The following is a 22,485-nucleotide window of genomic DNA, read 5'->3' as shown; positions in this document are numbered from 1 at the left end:
TATTCCGCTACATTCGGAAATGAACACCATAATGAAAGCTAAAGTTGTTTATTTTTATGTACTTTTATAATGACCACATGTACATCTCTGGGTCTTTCTGCCTCTGAATTCAATCACTGTAAATATCTACATCTTCCCACGCGGCCGCAGTCAAAGCCTTTGAACTTGCCGCCCATCTATTGCATCATGTTCTTTTTTATGTACTCTTATAAAATGGCAACGTGTATGTATCATGGGGTCTTTCAGTCACTGAATTCTGTCATTGTAAATATCAACACAGCTAATTGATCAACACATTTTCCCACAAAGCAGGTGGATGAAGCAGGACTAAAGCAAGTCTTTGAATTTTGCCGCACACATATTACATGTGTACAGAGGACTCCCGCCTCAGTGATTTTTGCATCCCAGATCGAAAATTGGCATCCAAATACACGTAATTAAGCGTTTCTGAGATCTCTGCAAAGAGCAGTAATAGTAAGCATATTACAGTATAATGTACATTATTACAAAAATCAGTACTAGTACATCACAATGCATTGTACATTCTTACAAAAGTCATTAATAGACTTGTACATTATAATACACCATATATTATTGCAAAAATGAGTAATAGTAAATTACAATACACTGTATATTGTTACAGAAATCAGTAACATTATATTACAATATGCTGTACATTATTACAAAAATGAGTCATACTCCATTCTAATAGACTGTAACCTGTAACAAAGATCAGTACTAATATATTAAAATACACTGTTCATTGTTACAAAGATCAGCAATAGTACATTATAATACACTGTACATTGATACAGAAATCAGCAATAGTACATTATAATACATTGTACATTGTTACAAAGATCATCAATAGTACATTATAATACACTGTACATTGATACAGAAATCTGCAATAGTAGATTACAATATATGTACATTTTAATTTTATTCTTATTAGTTGAAAAAGATGGAGACCATTTCTATTCTAAATTGGTCTTTGAAAACATTTGTAATTAGAAATTTGCTTTTCTTTCAAAATGGTTAACAAGAATAACATGGTAAATAGCTTCTAACATTTTAATTCAGTAATTATTAATATTTTACATTCAAATTTTGTGACATTTCGAACCTACTACCACTCAACCCATTGGAAGAAGTATAGCTTCTAAATGTTTTAACGGTTTTTGAGCTTTGTCTATTGCAGTTCTTAAAGCAGCATTGTGTGACTAGAATTCTAACATAATTAGGAAATGACACTGACAAGGATTACCAGATAGAAAATGTTTTCATGTTTCATACATGATTTTCATGGATTTTCCCAGTACATGTACAATATTGTCTGTCATTTTTCACATATCATTTGATTAATTATAAGTTCTTTTTCTTGAGCACCTACATTTTCAAAGTTTAAATATGGAAGGGTTCTCTGTAGAAAATAAAATGTTACATTTCAAAACTTAAACATGGAAAGATTCTCTTTAGAAGAAAAGTTTACAGTTCAAAGTTTAACCATGGAAAGGTTCTCTGTAGACAAAAGGTAACCATTCAGAGTTGAAATATGGAAAGAATCACAGTAGAAAAAATTTACAGCTGACAGAAATAATTATGATTTTTATGGGCTCATGAAAAGTAAAATGATATAGTGTAAGATAAGATGGTATGGTGTCAGATATGTAAAACATTAGAAGTAATAGAAAATTATTTAGCAAAATGAGAAATTGTGTGGGTTCTTGATGTATTAAAGATTTGCAGTATAACATAATTCAAAGGAATATTTAACTTCAAGTACACTATAAATAAGTAACGTTGATTTCTTTAACTGCAGATTACTACAATTATAACTTCATTTTGTAATATTTTTAAGGCTAATTTTCTTCTGCAGCAGTTATTACAAGTCACATAAGTAAAAGGTGTAAAAATCAAAACCTGAATTCAGTGTCATGAAATATAATGCTGATATAATCTGGGCCATTAATTATAAAGGGGATGGATGTGCTGAGACTGAGAATGTAAGAATGCACCCAAGTTACAATATTCAGCATACCACTTTATAATTTCACATTACCCGGTAGACATCCTTGATACCATCTTGAGTTGTGAATATATAAACTCCTGGAAAGCTTCGTTTGCTCACATGTTCAGACAGACTTGTTTTTAAATGACCTAAATTACTATTCTGAGTATGCATACTGTGTAACTATGAACTGGTCTAGAAGCAAGATCTAAAACTGGTCGAAAACAGAGGTCTGTGGCTGAACCTGATTCATATGATAGTTATGTCTTACATGGATAAACCAATAATAGGACAAAATGTAAAATATTGTTATGACGACACAATCTTTACATTGAATTATAATCATGTTGGGGTCACTGTACATGTACAATGGTTCAAGTATGTAATGTCCTCCATTTGTCCACTGTCTTATGGTCACAATTTGCATGTTGGCATGTAGGGGTGGACATACTACCACAAGTGTCTGACCAGTTCCATCGCCAGGGATACTGCCAATCAGGTTTTTCTGCAGCACTAACAGATGTAAGTCCTGAAACATGCCGTTTCTGTTTACACTAACACTAGTTCTTGTTCTGTATTTCACTAATATATGCAAGCATTCTTTAGCACACTTTTGTTCCAGGTTCATCTTACAAGTGATCCAAATCTCTTGCAAGCTTGTGCCCTTGAAACTGATTATGTCCATCACTGTTTGCTGAAATGGAGAAATAATTTCTTTTGATGAACGAAAACTTTTATGCGTCCCATTCTCCATTCCTAAGGCTGTGAAGTAGCAGCTGCATTGCTCAAACCATCCAAAAATGTATTAATTATACACACATTTCAGGGTTAACCTTGTTCACGGGATAGTGGGTTTCCCTAAATTTTGGCTCATTGTCCCCTAAATCTGATCCCTGTACCACTTTTGGGTACATTTGTTTGAACAATACTTTTGTCAAATGCAAACAATTATTTGTCTAATTTATAGTTTGTTGTTTCCCCAACACACTGTCCCTAGCTCACTGTATCCTAGGTGAAACACTACATGTATCTGAGTTACCAGTATGTTAATCTTTCTTTCCCTTTACTGTTACATTCTCTACTTTGAAGCACTTATCATTCATTTATTTGTGGTGAAAATATAAATACACACTGAACTACCACACCTGGTTTGTTGATAAGAAAATTAAAAACAGCATTTAAAAAATGAAGACCTATCACTGTTGGACATTAAACAATTTTATGATCTGTATTCTTGAGAGCCACATCCAAAGGATATAGTCATGTGATTGATTGATTTTAATAGCACTTTTAGCACATTCTTGGCTATATAAGTGTCTTTCCCAAGTACATGAAGAGGTTTCAACTGGGGCTGACCTAAGCAGGTATTGAACCTATTACCCTTGGACAACAAGTCAGACACACCACCAACTGAGCAACCCATGCTCATCTATAACCATATGAAAAATCAAACATGTATTATAAACAAAGTTTCCATTCTTTAAAATAAAATAGAGTTCTAATTCATCTCAATAACTACTGTCAGTTTAACAATTGTTATATAATAGTTTATAGCATTTATTCTTGAGTGAAAATTATATTTTTGGCCAAGAACATAAGTTTGAATAATTTTATTCAAAATACAATTCACTGACCTGAAAAGAAAAAAGTTACTGTTGAGTTATTGCACTGAAAGCAGTTGTACTGTTTTCATAACAGATTCAAGGGAAGGAAATTATTAAAGGACCAATTTCCTCAGTTGCTTTCTTTGTAATTATGGATATAGTTGTTTGCACTTAGCAAAGGTCATTAGTAACTTTATTCTGACAGAATTCTTTCCTCACAGTTTATACATAAACCATGCCACTCTATGTTATTCCTCATTTAAATTCAAATGGTAAGGCCAGGGGACAGTGGAAATAATTTTTTTATGCTAACAGCTTGGAATGGGTTTAATAGTCCAAGAAAGTTTCAAAGAATAAAGAAAAACAGTGATGAGTAGAATTAGCATCCATGTACAGTAAATAATAGGTGATGAAAATGTAAAAAATAAATTTGAAATAGTATTTGATTTTCAAAAAGTTCATGTATACTAGAAACATTTAAAAGTAGCATTTATCAAACACAATTTTAATCATTTAAAAAACTTTTATCAAGGCAGGAAACATAAAAGTGGATCAGAGTGGAGATGGTTGTTAGACACTTATTTTTTTAAGAGATTTTTAAAGTGGGGTACTAAACGTATATCTAAGTATGATCATATTTTCAGAAAAATAGAGTATTTGTAGAATGATGACATTAGGTATTGAACTGAATAACCTTGATAATATGTCATTTAAAACTCATCTATGCTTGTTATTTCATCAAAATAAACTCCATTTGCTAGAGACATTTTCTCTCATAAAAATCAGTTTTAGTGTATACTGGAAACTATATTGTATGATTCAGTCAAATTTACCACTAGAATCTTGACACAGATTTCCATAAATGCACCTCACGGATTCAGTTTCAAAATGTCAGTATTTTGGAACACTGCACTTCTCAACACCAAAAGTCCAAGAATGAACCATTAAATAGTTGCAAGAAATTATAATTAATTTCTGAATCTTTCCTGTCCTTCACTTAGCACATTTAAGTACAAAGCTGATTAACTATGCAACACTTGTCCTGGTGTGGGGTGCATTTGAGAGTAGTTCATTGACATGCTTGTGTCTTATCATGGTAATGACTACTTCACACATTGGCATAAATTATATTAATCTCCACAGACTGAAATAGGACCTGCCAGGTGAATTTGTGGATTAGCTTCAACTCATAACAGTTGGTAACTCCAGGATCAGATTTCAATTATCCTTCCAGGTCAGCACAGTATAGCTGGTCCATGGCTCCACTTTTAACACTGAGATATTACACACTCTAATGGGACATAAATCAGGGTTGGGCATGACTCCACTTTTAGCATTGAGATATTACACACTCTAATGGGATATAAATCAGGGTTGGGCATGACTCCACTTTTAACACTGAGATATTACACACTCTAATGGGATATAAATCAGGACTGAGCATGACTCCACTTTTAAAACTGAGATATTACACACTCAAATGGGAGGTAAATCAGGGATTGGAATGACTATATTTTTAACACCCAGATATTACACACTCTAATTGGATTAAATCAGGGCTGGGCATGACTCAATTTTTAGCACCCTGATATTACACACTCTAATAGGACATAAATCAGGGTTGGGCATGACTCCACTTTTAAAACTGAGATATTACACATTCTAATGGGAGGTAAATCAGGGATTGGAATGACTATACTTTTTAACACCCAGATATTACACACTCTAATTGCAGGTAAATCAGGGTTGGGCATGACTCCACTTTTAGCACCCTGATATTACACACTCTCATGGGAGGTAATCAGGGCTGGGCATGACTCCATTTTTAGCACCCTGATATTACCCACTCTAATGGGAGGTAAATCAGGGTTGGGCATGACTTCACTTTTAGCACCCAGATATTACACACTCTAATGGGAGGTAAATCAGGGTTGGGCATGAATCCACTTTTAGTGCCCTGATATTACGCACTATATGGGAGGTAAATCAGGGTTGGGCATGATTCCACTTTTAGCACCCTGATATTACACATTCTAATGGGAGGTAAATCAGAGTTGGACATGACTCCACTTTTAGCACCCAGACATTACACAGAGTAGCTTGGGTCCGACTCCTTATTTTATCACCCTGATATTACACACTCTAATGGGAGGTAAGTCAGTGACAAAGGAATGAATGGAAAATGGTTAATGTGCACATTGTTAATCAGTCTTTTTCTTAGTCACGAGCTTTAATTTGGCAAGTCCTTTGGATTACAGCCCTGTTGGGTCATGGCTTTAATCAAGGCTGAATAGTTTGCTTTTGGAAGAAAGAAAAAAATGGAATGGGTTGAGCAGTTCAGTTGCAAGCTTTTTCACCTCTGCATTTTTATAGGGACTAACGATTTATGTTAGGGGAATAACTACTGTAATGATTCCAGTCCCTGCTTGTTGATTGTTACACTCTAACATGAATACTGTAATTGTGTATGCTTTGATGTAATACCTCTGTTTCAGTTAGTTCTGTCTAATTCAATGTCATGGTACATACATGTGTAAAGGACATTAAAGCAACAGATAAATGTGTGGATGGTAAACATTGTAATTAGATTAAGTAAAATACAAAACATGAAAACAAGCTTGAATAGGTAAGGGGTTTTAACTGTTTTTGTTATCATTGGGTTAGTTTAATTGAATACTATAAAATTGGGATGATAAGTCATAAAAATCACCTCTCATGGGCCCTTTGGGTATTTTGTAACAAAATTAAGTTTGCATGGGCCTTTTGGATGTTTTTGTCAACAATTTTTAGTTCCCATGAGCCTTACATATGCTTTTGAACAAAGTTTAGTTCACATGGGCCTTTCAGGTGCTTTTGTAGCAAAAGAAGTTCACATTGGCATTACATATGTTTTTTGTAACAAAAGAAAGTTGACATGGGTCTTTCGGGTGTGTTTGTAACAAAAATAAGTGTATATCTAATGGAGAAAAGAAGAAAAACACTTATTCACCCTATAGATATTTGCACTCCTACACTGTCTGCTGTTAAGCACATGTAGGACCCAATAAATTTGCTGCTAGGTAGCATGTCACAGATCATAATACAACAGTACATAAAATCACCTCCTGTTGTACCTGGTAATATGTATTTATGCATGATTCAGTCATCAAACTATACTATAAGATTTTTGTAAAAAAAAATGTATGTATTCACTTTAAGCAGTTAGTTTAAATGCAGTTTTTATTTTTAGTAAATAGGGGTCCCACCCAAAGTATGTGGATCTCACAAGCTTGCCCAGTTATACTTAAATCTCATCCACAATATCTACCAATACAAACCCTGTAGAATATCATTACTGAAACTACACAAAGTTGTAGTTTGATGCATTTCACTGGCAATAAGGCTATTAAAAAATATATATGATTGTGACATTGACTAATTTGAAAAAATACATTTATGTATGACCTTGGCTAATTACAGATGTATATTCACATGACAATGACCTATGTAAACAATACATTTTGTCATTATCAAGATTTTACAGTGCATTTAGTTATAACCAATTTTTTTATTGTTTGCACAATAAAGAGCAGCAGGGAGGGTGTACAGACCAGGTGGCTCAGATAAATTTAAGCCTCCCACCAAACATTTCTCCGTAGAAGCCTCAGAAAGCAGAAATAACGCCTCCTGCGCAAATTAATCCGCAAAATTTCCCCCCAAGATGCATTTTCAGACATAAAAAAAAGGCAGCTTTTTTGGGGGGGGGGTATTGTAAAATTTGTTTGTGATTGCAAATTCCGACTGCGGATACTAATTTTATTTCACATTAAAACAATATCGTTGAAAATAAGATGAGTCGAAAAGTTAGCACAGTTGGAGAACCTCATTCTGCCAGATTAGCGCGAGAGCAATTAGCGGCATTAAAGAAGTTCATTCCGACAAAACAATTATTTAAGAGAAATGTTCGTGGTTACGAAGATATGCAGCATGGAATTTCAGAAACTTCGGCAAAATGGTTGAAGCCAGTGACCGGAACAATTGAGCAGGTTGTATATGGCGACGAAAAAGATCCAGATGCCAGAAAACGTGGAATATTTCCTATGTTGAAAGGTATTGAGGATCAATCACGAACATTACCCGAGCGATTAGCAATAGCAGCAGCGGCGCAACAACTTGCAATTGATGATGGAGGACAACCTGGAGGAAAAAAACCTGGAGGAAAACCTTTAATGATAAAAGGAAAGTTTAATATTGAGAATTTAAGAGAAAATTTTACCGAGGAGGGATGGGATATGATATCGCGACCTCTCTCGGCATTGTATACTATAGAACAAATTGGTGATTTTGCGGAAAATTATTTTAGCGATCGAAATAAATATTTGACTCCAATAGGAAAAAAAAGATATGGGACTCGTGATAATTGGTACAGCATGGTATATAAAGTTTATACGGGAAAAACACATGTGAGTGTAGTAACGGATCCACGTTACAGAAGATTTTTAGAAGCGGCAAGAGATACACAAAGATTTAATAAGCAAGTAGCGGACGAAAGAAAACAAGAGGAGAAAGAAAGAAAACAACAGGAGAAGAAGGAAAAAACTAAAAAACGAGGGAGAAAAGAAACACCACAGGAAGATATTCAACCACAGGAGTCAATATTTCAACCAGAGGAATTAGAAGTTAGACCAACACCTAAAAAACGAGGAAGAAAAGCAGCACCACAGGAAGATATTCAACCACAGGAGCCAATATTTCAACCAGAGGAATTAGGAGCTAGACCAAAGGAAGATATTCCACCACAGAAAAAAGAAAGAAAATCAAGAAAGAAAAAAGATCAGAGTGATGAACCGATAATTGTACCTAAATACATATACGATGAATCTGGTTGGTTTATTCCTGATCCTAATTTACCTGCTGATAATTATTTGAATGAAGATAACATACATGTAATTCGTGAAGATGATGTTGCGAGAGTTGTAATTGCTTCAAAAGCTGATTTGAAAACTAAAAAAATTTATTTGAAAAAAGATATTAATGTTGATAAAATCAACGATCTTGTTTGGTATGCGATAGTTTATTTTGGTAGTTTAGGAAAACCAGTAAATTATAAAGATGATGATTTTTCAAAATTTTTGTCGGATATTGTTAATTATCAAGTAAGGAAAGATGTAAAAATTTCAACACCCAAATTTGAGGGTTCACTATCCAAATTTGAGGATTCGCCACCCAAAAGTAAAAGTTCGTCACCTAAAAGTAAAAGTAAAAGTTCGTCACCTAAAGATGAAAGTTCTGATTCATCCTCCTTTGATATTCGCCACTCCATTGAACTTCCTGAAATACGTGAAAAGTTTTATCCTCACGTAGAACGCCCCTGGTATATGGACCCACCTCCGGAACCAACAGCTTCAAACTACAGGGGTCCCACTGAGAAATATTTATTATACGATCCTGAGGGTAAAAAACTAGAAAGACACCCGGCTGGGACTCCCCCATCTCCACCAGAAATATATTCACCACGGACGTCGTCGGGAACATCGCCGGGGTCATCATCAGAGGAGAAGAAGAAATCTTCAACGCCGTCAGACGATTTATTCTACGTAACGCCATTGGAATCTCCAGAATCACACACAGGAAGTGGATATTCAGTTTGTCCCGATAGTGTTGTCAACGATGTATCTCGCCTCGAAGTATTAATCGGAGGAAAGCGAGCAGGAAATAATTCTCGTGAGATAGTCAACGAAGCATCAGATATTTGTCAGCGATTATTCCGTGGTGGTATCATCGATTCTCACATTTATAAAGAGTTTGTCGATGAACTCATCGATTAAATCAACACAATTGAAATAATATGATTATTCATAAACATCAACGCAGACCTAATCAGGTCCGCATAGTAAACTCTCGATTGCCAGTATACAAATATATTCACGGTAATGGATTTGGCGATATCATTGGAAGTCTTGTCACGCGAGTAATACCTAAAATTGGACCAATGGTAAAACAACTAGGATTAAAAGCAATAGGAAAGATAGGTGAGACTGCTGTTTCTGGTATCGGTAATTTGGCCAGTAAAGGCTTCAACGCTATCAAAAATAAAATATTAAGTTTAGTACGTAAAAAGCAACCTGTTAAATTACCCATTACCAGAGAAATGCCACCCGAAGTTAGTAAGGTCATAAATGATGCGGCAAATAAAAAAATAAATGATCTAGCACAGGAAGCTGCTATAACAAATCTAGCGCAGGAAGTTGCTAATACAAATCTAGCGCAGAATGTTGCTAATACAAATTTAGCAAATACAAGTTTTGTTTCAGGTAGTGGTCTTCGTTTTAGACGATATTATTAGTAATAAATGTTCGCACAAGTGTCAAATGAAGTATTTGATATGGACGAGCCAGTAGGTAGGGACACATCAGTGCGAGATTTTCAGTATTTCTCGTACGATGTAGTTGAGCCAGATTCAAGAAATCGGAAGGAAATTCAAGTCCACGATACAACAAGATATTTTCTTCCATCTGAGGCGTATATCGAATTTGTTGGAAAAATTGTAAAGGCAGATGATGGTACCAACTACGATGCAAATTTTGGTGTTGGTTTTGTCAATAATGGTATCATGGCATTATTCAAGAATGCCACTTACATGATTGATGGAAGAGAGATTGAATCAATTACGAACAACGTTGATATAGCAACGACGATTATAGGCCTAGCGAGATACTCGGATGATTTTACCAGATCAGCCGGTCCTAGTATGATGTTTGCCAAGGATAATTCCAACTACCCTGAACATTTACCATTTGATATTGGTAGACCGGTAGACCCCGCTGGCCAACCCGCTGATGTTCGTTCAGCGATGATTGCCCCCAATGGCAATTACAATCTTGGATTTGCCATAAGAAAAAATATGTTGAAGGGAGATGAACGAAGATTCTCCTGTGCAATTCCATTATCTCATATTTTTGGATTTTGCAGACATTTCAGAAAAGTTATTTACGGAGCGAAGCATACGATATCTTTCGTTCGAGATGCCAATGATGACAGAGCCATTTGGAGAGATCCTGGTGATCCTGGTAAAGTTGTCCTTGAAAAAATTACCTTGTGGATGCCAGCAATAGTTCCATCGATGATCATAGAAGAAAAATTATTATCATTTATGAATCAAGGAGGAAAATCCATCATGTCTTGGTTGACAACAATGACTGACTCCAACGAAAATGTTAATATGGACGGAATTTTTACCTGGCGAATTGCGTCACAGCAGGGCTCTTCCGCACCCAGACATATCTTTGTTGCTCTGCAAAGCATGATCAGAGACGATCAAAATCACAGTAATATGATATTTGATAAATTCGAGGCAACAAACGTATCGTTGAGAATAAATGGCCAACAGGAGCCATCCGAGGAAATAGCCATCGATTTTGAGAACAATTCGACGGCACGCGCGTATCATCGATTACTAAGTTTTATGGGACGCGATCAAAATATTGATACCGGATTGCAAATATCACAACTAGATTTTAATACACTCTATCCTATCTATTATTTTTCCCTGGAACATCTCGATTTAGTAAAGCAGTCGGTTGTCGATATTCATTTCAAAGCCAGAATTAACACAGGAGGACCAGCAAGAGCAATCGCGGTTATTCTTAGTGATAGAACAATGATCCTGGAGGGTATCAGTGGTAGAATGAGAGTTATCGACGCACCCGTAGAGAATATGTAACAAAATTCTAAATTTAGATTAAGTGATTATTAATATGCCATACGATCACGTCAGCGTAACTCTGACCCCAGGTCAAATAAAAAAACTTCATGCAGCAACAACAGCGCGACGAGGTTTAAGTTTAACCTTAAAAAGTAATCAACTTCACGGTGGACCTAACAAACTATCGTTAACTAAAAATCAACACGGACATTTCACCAGAGCCAGATCAGCAAATACTGGTATTCGCCTGAATCTCTCAATAGGTGCAATCAGAGATATGATCAAAGTAGGTGGTATTTTTCCTTTATTCGCCGCTATTCCAGGATTAATAGCTGCGGCGGCCCCCATGATTGCAAAAACAATAGGATTAGGTGCACTCGGTGGGATAAGTACCGCATTAGGAAAAAAGATCGTCGGAGGAAGATATCGCAAAAAAAAGGGAGGATTTCTCTCCCCCTTCTCTCTTCTAGCAAAAGTGCTGCAGCCGCAACAAGGATCCGGCCTTTACCTAAGACGACCCCCGTACGGATCCGGTCTAAGTCGAGCCTACCAGCCTCAAATTTAGATTTAATCAGTGAAGCAAAAAAAAAGAAAATAAAATTTTTCAGAGGCGTATTTATGCGAGATCAACTACCAGATAAACCAAATCCCACTGAGACAGGAATAATAAATCTCGATAAAAATTCCGGCCCTGGCACTCACTGGGTTGCGTATGCGATTAATCCTCGCGAAATCATTTACTTCGACTCATACGGATTAGCACCGCCAAATGAATTTATCAAATATGTGTCAAAACTAAAACTTCCGGTTTGGTATTCAACACTTCCAACACAAACATTAGCGGATCCACCAATATGCGGTCCAGAGTCAATTAACGTCCTTGATGCAATTTCAAAATCATCCAATCCTTTTCGCAAAATTTTATTTGAATATACCGTAGATAAATATCATGGTTGATATTTACGGTAGATCTCTCTTTAGGAAAGAAAAAAAAGACGCAGTCGACATTGATACATCAAAGTTTGCAACCAAGAGCGATATTAACAATCTTTTATCACTGTCAGAAGTTGATCCTGGTGAAGTTGCTGTATTTCAAAATACAGAAGGGCGATTACAAACTAGCAACGTCAAAATAACTGATATAATTAAGCGAGACGAATACCGCGATCACATTAGTCAATTTACTCGCCAATCGGAGATGGTATTAAAATCTGTTGCTGATATCGCCGATATTATAGCAAAGTTACCCCTGAAGGCCGATAAAGCATTACACGACGATCTTCAGGATAGAATGACAAAAAGACTTAACAAACTAAATAACGATCTTAAAAAACTTGACGATATTTTAGCTAAATTTAGCAAAAAATTTGACGAGAATATAAAAACATCCAGTGATACTTCCTCCGCCGCAAACGAACTAGCAAATAAAAAATCCGATCAAGCATCACATGACGATCTTAGCGAGAAAATAAAAAAAATCAACGAGGAAATTACTAATATTCTTGCCGAAATTAACGAAGTAAATATCTCGATGAGTCAGAAAATCGATAAAACATCAATCGACGATCTCAACAAAAAAATAAAAAAAATCAACGAGGAAATTACTAATATTCTTGCCAAAATTAACGAAGTAAATATCTCGATTGGTCAGAAACCATCGATCGACGATCTCAACAAAAAAATCAACGAGGAAATTATTAAACTCGGTAATGTTGTTGTTCCTGAATTTACCAGGGGGATTAACGCGATGCAAGTACAAATAAAATCCATCAACGATGAAATTAACGTGGTACGTGAATTAGCGCGTCAAAAGTTAGATACATCAACGTACGACGAAAAAATTCAAGATTTAAACACGAAACTTCTCGCTACAATAGCAAAGATTGACCAATCCGCCGATAAAACTGGTCACGCCACTGATGTAAAGCAATTAGGTAAGGAAATTATCGAAATAACCACAAAAATATCGTCAATGAACCTTGGAAGATTATCGCGAATTTCGATACCAACGGAGGTAGAAACAAAAAATATTGTCTGCAATGTGCCATTTGTGTTTAAGACATACAATTATAATTGGGACCCTAAAAAAGGTATTATCGGATTTTATTTCACCGTACCAATTACCGGCGTATATCGAGTATATGTTATTTCCAAGATAAAGTTTAAAATAAAATCGAATAGTGAAATTCATGAATTCTACCCCGGATTTTTTATTATTTCTATAGAAAAAAATACCGGCGTAATCTGCGATCTAGAACCGCCAGATAGAACCACCACAGAACCGGTGGATTATTTTGTAATTTTCGAATATTTATCGGGATTGAAAACAGTTGGTATTCCAGGATAAACATGATAATCCCGTAATTGTTATCGTAAGATACTAATAAATGACCGCATCGGATTACCGATACAATCTTGCGCGATCATGGCAGGATTCGTTGCGAAAACAACTTGACGATTATCAAACAAAAATAAATAAATACCAGCGCAAATTAGTTATCATTGATGTTGCAGTGTACGCGGTATCGGCCGTGGTCGTCGGCGCAGGAATAATTCTATCCGCGATAACAACAATTGCGCCAATCGTAGCAACAATAATAATATCGTCAACAACAGCAATCGCGGGTGTTCTTAATATCATCGCGAAAAAGATATCCTCTTGCACAAGTGAGAAATTATCTTCGTACAAAAGTAAACTAACTAAAGTTAGTGACGCGTACTCGAAGTTATCATTGTTACTTTCTGAAAGTCTCAACGACGGTATTATATCCGATCTAGAATTTTCTTCAATGATTAGTATTTACTCGGAGATTGAACAAATGAATATTAATAATGTCCGAGTTAGCCCAGATCGTGACAAACACGACACCGCCAACAACAACGTTAATATCGCTAAGTTCAACGAAACCCGAGTTTAGTATTAATTTCTCAACACCAATTAGCGTTAACGAGATTGCATTAACACAGTTGCGTGTCTACAACAGCTGGCCTAATGTTAGATCGAAATCATTTGGTAATTTGATGCCAAATAATTCACTTGTTTTTGCAAATAAAAATAAACCCGATGGAACACCCGATTGGATCGTCGTTGGTATACCAACCGGTAGTTACGAAATTGATCAACTGAATAATGAATTTACCACTAGAATATCAAATTTAACCGGCGATGCTACTCCGGGAATAAAGATATCTTCACATGATCCAACACTATCGTCAATGATAGAAGTGAAATCACCGTACGTGGTAGATATTTACCAATCATCGATCAGAAATATATTAGGTTGGCCCGAGGTCGCACCTCTGATAAAACCAAAGAAATCGGATGTTATTATTCCAGGTTGGTATGATGAAACCCTTCCAGAACTACCGGAACCAAAAAAGGAAGATTTTACAACCAACGAAGGATGGTATGGAGATATCAAACACAAACCTTTGATCCACAGCGCCATCAATCTCATGAATAACCACAAATTTAACCTGGTAATGTTCGCTTTCACTTTTATTAACGAAAGAATTCTCTCATGGCTGCCTCTTCCTAAAATCCCCCCAGATGTGAAAATCTTCGACGCTACCCACATTAACAGGATAATAGCCCCCATAGACGGTATCTTGGTAAGAAGAACACTAGACGAGTTTATTCAAGAACACGAATTACAATTAAATTTATTGCGAGGATCATTTCATGAATGCATCCTAAATAAATCTGGTTCATGTAGCGAAATTATAAAGCACGTGAAAATTTTAAATCAACTCGCGAATGATATTGAATATTATCATGATATGTTTATTCGGGCGATAGTCGACGATATATCAATTGCCGACTATGTTCTTCCTATTAGCAAATTCGAGTTGATCAAGAACTCGGGTGAGAAACAAAAATTCATGAGAGTATTTGAATTAACCGAGGAAACACTACCAAAATTTAAATTTCCTAATTCTGATTTTGATGCGATGAGAAAATCCGTCACTGATACCATCGATGATTTATTTCCGAAATTACATGCCGCATGGACCAAAAAAGTACATTCAGAATTGATTCTTAAACACAATAACGATCCTGACAAAGGTGGACGGCACATATCGCCGGGTATCGTTAATATAACGGAAGTTATCGCGATTTATCTTCACGCGGATGTTGTCGAGGGTAGCTACAACGTGGATTCGTCAGAGTCAAATCAAGCTCATCAGGGTTTTATATTGTATTCATTTTCACCTAGCGCATCTCCCGGTTACTTGATAATAAAAGAACCAATGAATCCGTTTTACCTGCGATGTCATAATCGATTTTTGTCAAGAATAAATTTCAAATTAACGGATCAGAAAGGAAATTTACTTGATATACGAGGAGAAACTGTAAGTATCAATCTTTTGGTGAAATCGTGAGAATCTCTGATTTTTAAATCGCAAGTGAGATTTTCCAAATCTATCTCCGTGGGAAAAATGGGCGAAAAAAATAAATAAAACCCAGGAGAATTTTCAAAAAATTAATCTTTTTTTTTGTTTTGCGGAGATATTCAATTATTCTTCGTCACTCTCCGAATCAAATATTATCGGAATATAAGAAAATTCGATCCAATTGCCGAGATTATATGAAAATGTAGCGTGGATTATTTTTTCTGCCGCTCGCCGCACTGATGCTGAACTAATATTATAATATTTCGCAGCTGATTTCATCGATTCGAAAGCGATCTCCTCACCTGTTTCTCGATTTATCGATTTAACCGCCTTAGCTGGTCGCCGTCCGCCACTGGTATTACCAAATCTTGCATTTTCACTCGGAGTTACCGCGCGAAGATTAGAAAGTTTGTTGTTAAGTTTATTTCCGTCAATGTGGTCGATAACCAAATTATCCTTGATGATTCCATGAAAACACTCGAATATAAATCTGTGAGAAAGATAATTTATTTTTTTATTCTCGTTGAAGTTACACGCCAAATACCCCGAATTACAAACATTACCGAGATGATACTTTGTTTTGATATTTCTGATATTACCATCGGCAGATGCTTCGTAATTCTTAATGGTAGGATGAGATCTATACTCGTGTGAGATTTTCATTGCAGGGATCGTTGATTTGTGATTCATATACAATATTCTGTTTGTTTAAATCATAATTTGCTTTGAAACGATTAATATAATCTTCTTCGCATTTTATTACCGAGGAAGATCTTTTTTCATAATATCTTCGTAATTCACGATATTTTTTCCCTCCACAGGAGAAACACAATCTTGTTTTTCCTCGAATACCAACTTGGCAAACTAAACATCGTTGTGGTCCTTTGTTGCCTCGTCGAATTTCGTATATATGAGCGCCACAATATTCACCTCTGCAGGATTTGTTACATGATTTTGTTGATCCGACTGTTATCCACGCACATTGCTTCATTATATTTAGATATTTGTCTAAAATATAATAATGGATATATTTGATCTTGATGAGGCAGAATATATCATTCCTGAAGTTGATAGTGCGAAGAAGGAATTTTTTGATGATGGAGCGATTCATACTTGGTCAACTTGGAAAACTAACTTTGTTGATGCTACGATGAATTTGGAACGAGCGAAAAAGATAATCGAACATATAAAAAACTCACACAAAGAAGAGAGATTTATTTTCGGAATAAAATTTATTGCACAAATGCCCGATGACATTTGGATTATTCGTGATAAACGAGATCCGGTACGCGGCGGTAAGAAAAATGTTGTTCTTGATAAAAATTCAAAACCAGGATTGCTGCTGGGGATTGATGGTCCTTATTATGCTAGGGCGTATCCTTCTAGTGCTGTTGTTTATGGAATTTATCGGCTGAATAATAATCCTGATGTGAAAAATCTACCTACGATGAGGGAATCTCCGATAATAAACTGCGTGGCTGAGCGAGTTATCGAGCACATGAAAAATGCTCGTCGTGGATCTGGTCTGACTCAATTGAGATTGGATAAAATTAATTCATGGGCAAAGACAGTTACTGATGGCGCATCGATTGACGATGTTGCTGCGTTAAGTAAGAAACTTAAATTTCCTATTACGGTTAAAACACTATCGGGTGAAATATTATATTCGTCGCCGTATAATTCTCGAGGAACACCAATCGAAATTGTTGATCATAATTCACATGCGTGGAGTCAGTCGGTAATGATATTCCCGCGAGATCGTGTTGTTAAGTTTTATCCCGTGGAATCCAAAGATAGTTCCGATGCAATGTTCCGATATATCAAACTATTAGCCAAGTCCGATCCAATATCGATTTGGTTATTTTCTAGCGAAGAAAGATACGATCAATTTATCTTGCCACGCGGAGATATTTACCGAGATGAAATATTACACGAAACAATGAGAAATATCGCGGAGAAGTATTCGTCAAATCCAGATCAGTTACTGACAAATTGCTTTACTGTTCCGTCTGTTGCTGCTCACGCTGCTAGAGAAAGAAATTCGTGGAAACCTACAAGAAATGAATTTCTCAATGATATTCAACTTAGTTGTATCGAATACGGCCATGGAGGATTATGGAATACCAAATATTATTTCGAGGATATGATTTCCGTTGATATGAGCGCATGCTATCCTGGAAGTTTCCTTGGGTATGGCGATTGTGAAGATTACTTTGCTAAATTCGGTCATCCCACCAACGAGATGACGAGAGTTGCAATTAACGGACCGTTACCTGATTTTGTCATGACAGGATTCGCTCATGTTACTTCATTCGAACTTGCTGAAAATTTGCATAAAATTTGTTATATTTGGTTTGGTCGGCATTTATCTCAACGCAGATGGGTCCCTACGGTATTATTGAGGTATATGTTGGATTCATCGATGTTACTATCGCTGATGGTGAGCGAGGCGATTATATCGTATAGAAAGCAGACCGAGGTGTGGTTGCCGACAGATTGTGAAAACGCGAAAGATATTGGAAGAAAAATAATTGGTAAATTTACTCAAGGAGGATCAGTTGATCATAAGCATAGACACGCTAGGTTATTTATCAATGATGCTGAGATGGATTTTATTATTGCTGATACAGTGTCGCGTGGAATATTTTGCAACAGAGAAAATATTATTATTGATGGAACGAAGTTAGGTACAGTGATAACTTATCTTGATGGAGAATCAGCACAGTATACTCATTTAAGATCATCAATGCTTGCTTATGTGAGTATTAATTTGCTGTCGATGATAAATAAATTTTCTGATATCGCGGTAAGAGTTGCAACGGATTCATTTTATATCGATAAGAAATTCCAGTGTAGGTTGGAGAATTTAATTACCGATGGTTCTTGGGGAACTTGGAGAATAAAAAACGAGGATATTCTAGATTATTGTGAGGACGCGGATGTAGAAGATTGCGATAAATTTCATAAAGATAAATGCGATGAAGTATCAACAGCAGTATCAGTGTTTGATCCAATTTCACGAAACAAATTCGTTTACCTAAATGGTCCTGGTGGTAGTGGTAAAACAACACGAGCAATAAACTTATTTTCAAACTCTGATATGATCGTGTTGACTCCAACTCATAGATTAGCGCGAGAAATAAAACAACGTGGCGTTAGTTCTTGTACGTATCACAGTTATTTCAAATATAGTGGTGGATTGTGGGATTCAGCTCGAATGGGAAATAAATATATCAACAAGATTATAATATTTGATGAAATTTGCACGGTAAATTTAGTTATACTAAAATCATTCCTAAGTTGGTTGGAAGAGAAAAACACCGCAGTAATAATGTGCGGCGATCACGGCCAACCTGATCCTATTGATGGCGAATCTCCTCATAGATGGCTTAGAAATTTTGTGGATTATTATGAAGAGATTGATGCTGATTATAGATCTAATGATATTTTACTGACCAAGTTTAAAAAACTAATTCGATTACAACCTAATAAAATTCAATGTGATGTGATGAGAAAAATAATAGATGAGACTTCGATGGATAGATTTCTAAATTTGTGGCGTCCGGATCATTTGATTGTTGCTAGCAGAAAAATTATTCGCGATACTATTCAGGAAATACTATTCAAACTTCATTGTGAGAAATTTCCAACATTGCAGGTTCCGTTGTGCTACAGGCCAGCTGATACTAGGAAACAAAATATCAATGTTATTTTGCCATGTGGAGAAGAAAAAATAATGGTTTTAAATGATATTATTTTCGTTGATATTAATCTTGTCAATGATGCAATAAACGCAGAAAGATCGCCATGGAAACTTGGATACGCAGCAACGATTCACTCATCACAGGGATTGACAGTAGATAGTCAAGTTTGGATTGTCGATGATAGAATTTCCTGGTCAAATTTAGTTTATCTGGCAGTTTCTCGAGTAAGAAAATTATCTCAGTTGGGTAGGATTAGATTTCACATTAACGAAGATGGTGGTAATTGAGTATCATTTGGAATTACTTGTAGTTCTTCTTTGGTAAATCCGCGTTGTGGCGCTAGTGAATCTAGAAAATAAATCGCTGGCCTTCCTGATGATCTTGTTACAGCTGATATTTTATGTGTCGTAACACTCCAGTTTGGATCAGTTGCTCTTTTTTTGCCACCCTCGGCTTCTCCTTCTTTATACAAATACCTTACAATAACGCTACCTAGCACAGGTGGAATAGTAGAATCTCGCTTTAGTGGTATATTTGGTTTTGTAATTGCAGTTGCGGGTTTCATTGATATTGTTCGTGTTACTTCGTTATTTAGCGCGTTAATCACGTGAGGTAATCTTGTTACCCAATCGCGAGATCGTTTATCTTGAATAAATTCTCTCGCGTACTGATATCCGAATAATCGTTCTGCAAGAGTTTTATTGAATCTCTCAACGATAGCTTGATTGTGATGAACACCTACAATACCGCGACGGATTTTAACATTATTCTTTTTCATCAGTGAAGTAACCGCGCCAAGAAATTCTCGACCTGGATCAACCTGGAGAAGCTTCGGCCATGTTAATGGAGATCGTGAATAAATTTCGCTAAACGCCTTAGCAATATCTGTTGCTGTTTTATTCGATAACGGTTCTGCTTCCTTGTACCTACTTGCAATATCAACAACCGTCAGAACATATTTGTATATAACTCCGTCAACGGTATCGTAAGGAAGAAACATAAGATCAGCCTGATGGACTTCATTAGGGACGCTGACAGAGAAACTCGCATATGATATTTTCTTAGGCGGAGGAAGATAAATTTGCCAGACTGCTTGCCTCGATAGCCACGATTCAGCGACAGATTGCTTTACTTTTGCTGCCTTAGCAAGTTTGTCTATTGCTGATTTTCCTCGCCAAAATCCTCGCGGAGAATAATATATTTGCTCCATTATAAATTACCAGCACCTAGTACTAATTTACCTTTCATTGCTCCTTTTATTAACCAAGTTGCCAATTTCTCTTTGAAATTTTTATCAGGAATAGCATCTATTGCGTGAATTAATTTAATATCAGCGAGATGTCTTTGTTGTAAATCTCCGCTGCGATATGCAAGATCGTGATAGTAGCATGCGTTATCGATGGCGTTTACTGGATCCTCGCCAGGATTTGGTTGATTATTATCGTTAAGTCTTATATCTAGCCTTGTACCAGGTCCGCAGTAATTATATCCTGGTAAATGTTTCTCTCCGGGATATTTCGCCCAGGGAGCTCCAGGCAGATTTGTTAAGGAGGTTGCGATGTCTCCTCCGGTTCTACTTTTTTTTTTACAAATCTAAACTTAATTGTCTTACAAACTTCACATTCACCTTTGATTGCATTCCTGTTGTTGCGTGTAACGACTTCGATTGGATTTATCGTAGCAGTTCGAGTGCGACACTTAACACAATATGAATCCATAATATTCTAATAACATGAATGTAATTGATTTTTCAGCCACAAAGAAACGCGAGCAAGTAAAGCACACCGAGGCATTACCAAATTCGATTAGAATGATAATCATTGGACCATCTGGTTCTGGAAAAACGCAATTGTTGCTAAATTTGATTATGCGATGGTTAAAATGGGACAAATTGTATTTGATTGCACCATCTGTTGATGATCAGCGATGTTATAAAGTACTAAAGGAATTTAGCGATAAAACTGAGGATGGCACAATAGAATTTATAACGGATATCAATGAAACTCCATCAGTGGAAAATTTAGACGGTGATACTAATAATCTTGTTGTTTTCGATGATGTGATGCTGGATAAGCAAACTAACCCAGCTAGGATATTCTCGCGTGGCCGACACAAGAACACCGATGTGATTTACGTGACACAGCGATATACGCAAATTCCGAAGGTTATTAGAGATAATTGTAATATTTTATCGGTATTTAATGGCGTTGATACTCACACGCTAAGAAATATTCATCAAACTTGGTGTAACGGCGATATGGATATAAATAAGTTTAAAAATTTCTTTAGTCACGCTCAAGCGACTCCGCACGGATTTGTCACGATTAATCTTCATGATCCGCGTAGTAGGTATCGAGTCGGTCTTGATCAAATTTACTCATAAAATTGCAACCGGAATTTGCAATCACAAACAAATTTTACAATACCCCCCCCCCAAAAAAGCTGCCTTTTTTTTATGTCTGAAAATGCATCTTGGGGGGAAATTTTGCGGATTAATTTGCGCAGGAGGCGTTATTTCTGCTTTCTGAGGCTTCTACGGAGAAATGTTTGGTGGGAGGCTTAAATTTATCTGAGCCACCTGGTCTGTACACCCTCCCTGCTGCTATAAAGAATTGTCTAATTAATATGATGGACGCTTTAAACTCTTGATAATTTTGTGTTCATTGGAAGATACTTTATGACAACACACATGACATTGGATTAGGTGTCAGTTTTACATGGGAGGATACTCTGATCAGATATGTGCAATTGACATTGATAAAACATAAGTTTCATGTTTAATAATGTTAAAAAATTTTAAGCAAATTTCTAACAAATATTTTCTGCCTAAATGCAATCTACTTTCAAAGACCTTGTTGAACAATTAAACCAATGATAATGCACTTTTTGGCAGCACACAGTATTTTACCTGTATATTGCATTATTCCAGACATTTGAATTATACATGTGTGCTCAGAGGTTAAAAGCCTGTAATAAAGAATATGTTTTTTCATTAGTGCCTGTGAGTGAGAAAACTCTAATGTACCCATCAGGTCAGTCAGTCTTATTCTCAGTTCCTTATCATCTTCATGTTGGTTGAAGGATATT

At 36.1% G+C, this 22,485-nt stretch overlaps 1 protein-coding gene across 3 annotated transcripts in view; it reads left to right on the top strand.

Annotated features, from left to right (window-relative positions):
* LOC149779392 (integrin alpha-PS2-like) overlaps positions 1-22,485 on the top strand; it is a 305,876-nt gene that overhangs the window by 78,436 nt on the left and 204,955 nt on the right. For 2 of the 3 annotated variants that reach the window (XR_016415642.1, XM_089940053.1), the window contains exon 5: positions 2,451-2,533. The exons of the other annotated variant lie outside the window; for it this stretch is intronic. Coding sequence is in view for 1 of the 2 variants with exons in the window: in XM_089940053.1 (XP_089796179.1) it covers positions 2,451-2,533 (83 nt within the window). In the remaining variant the exon portion in view is untranslated. The remainder of the gene's footprint in view (positions 1-2,450; positions 2,534-22,485) is intronic. 3 annotated transcript variants of the gene reach the window in all.

The sequence above is a fragment of the Sinohyriopsis cumingii genome, chromosome 17 (genome assembly GCF_028554795.1).
Source record: "Sinohyriopsis cumingii isolate HCF-2022 chromosome 17, ASM2855479v2, whole genome shotgun sequence".
Taxonomy (NCBI): Eukaryota; Metazoa; Mollusca; class Bivalvia; order Unionida; family Unionidae; genus Sinohyriopsis; species Sinohyriopsis cumingii.
Note: the sequence above shows the minus strand (reverse complement) of the source record. Positions and strands in the feature narration are given on the sequence as shown.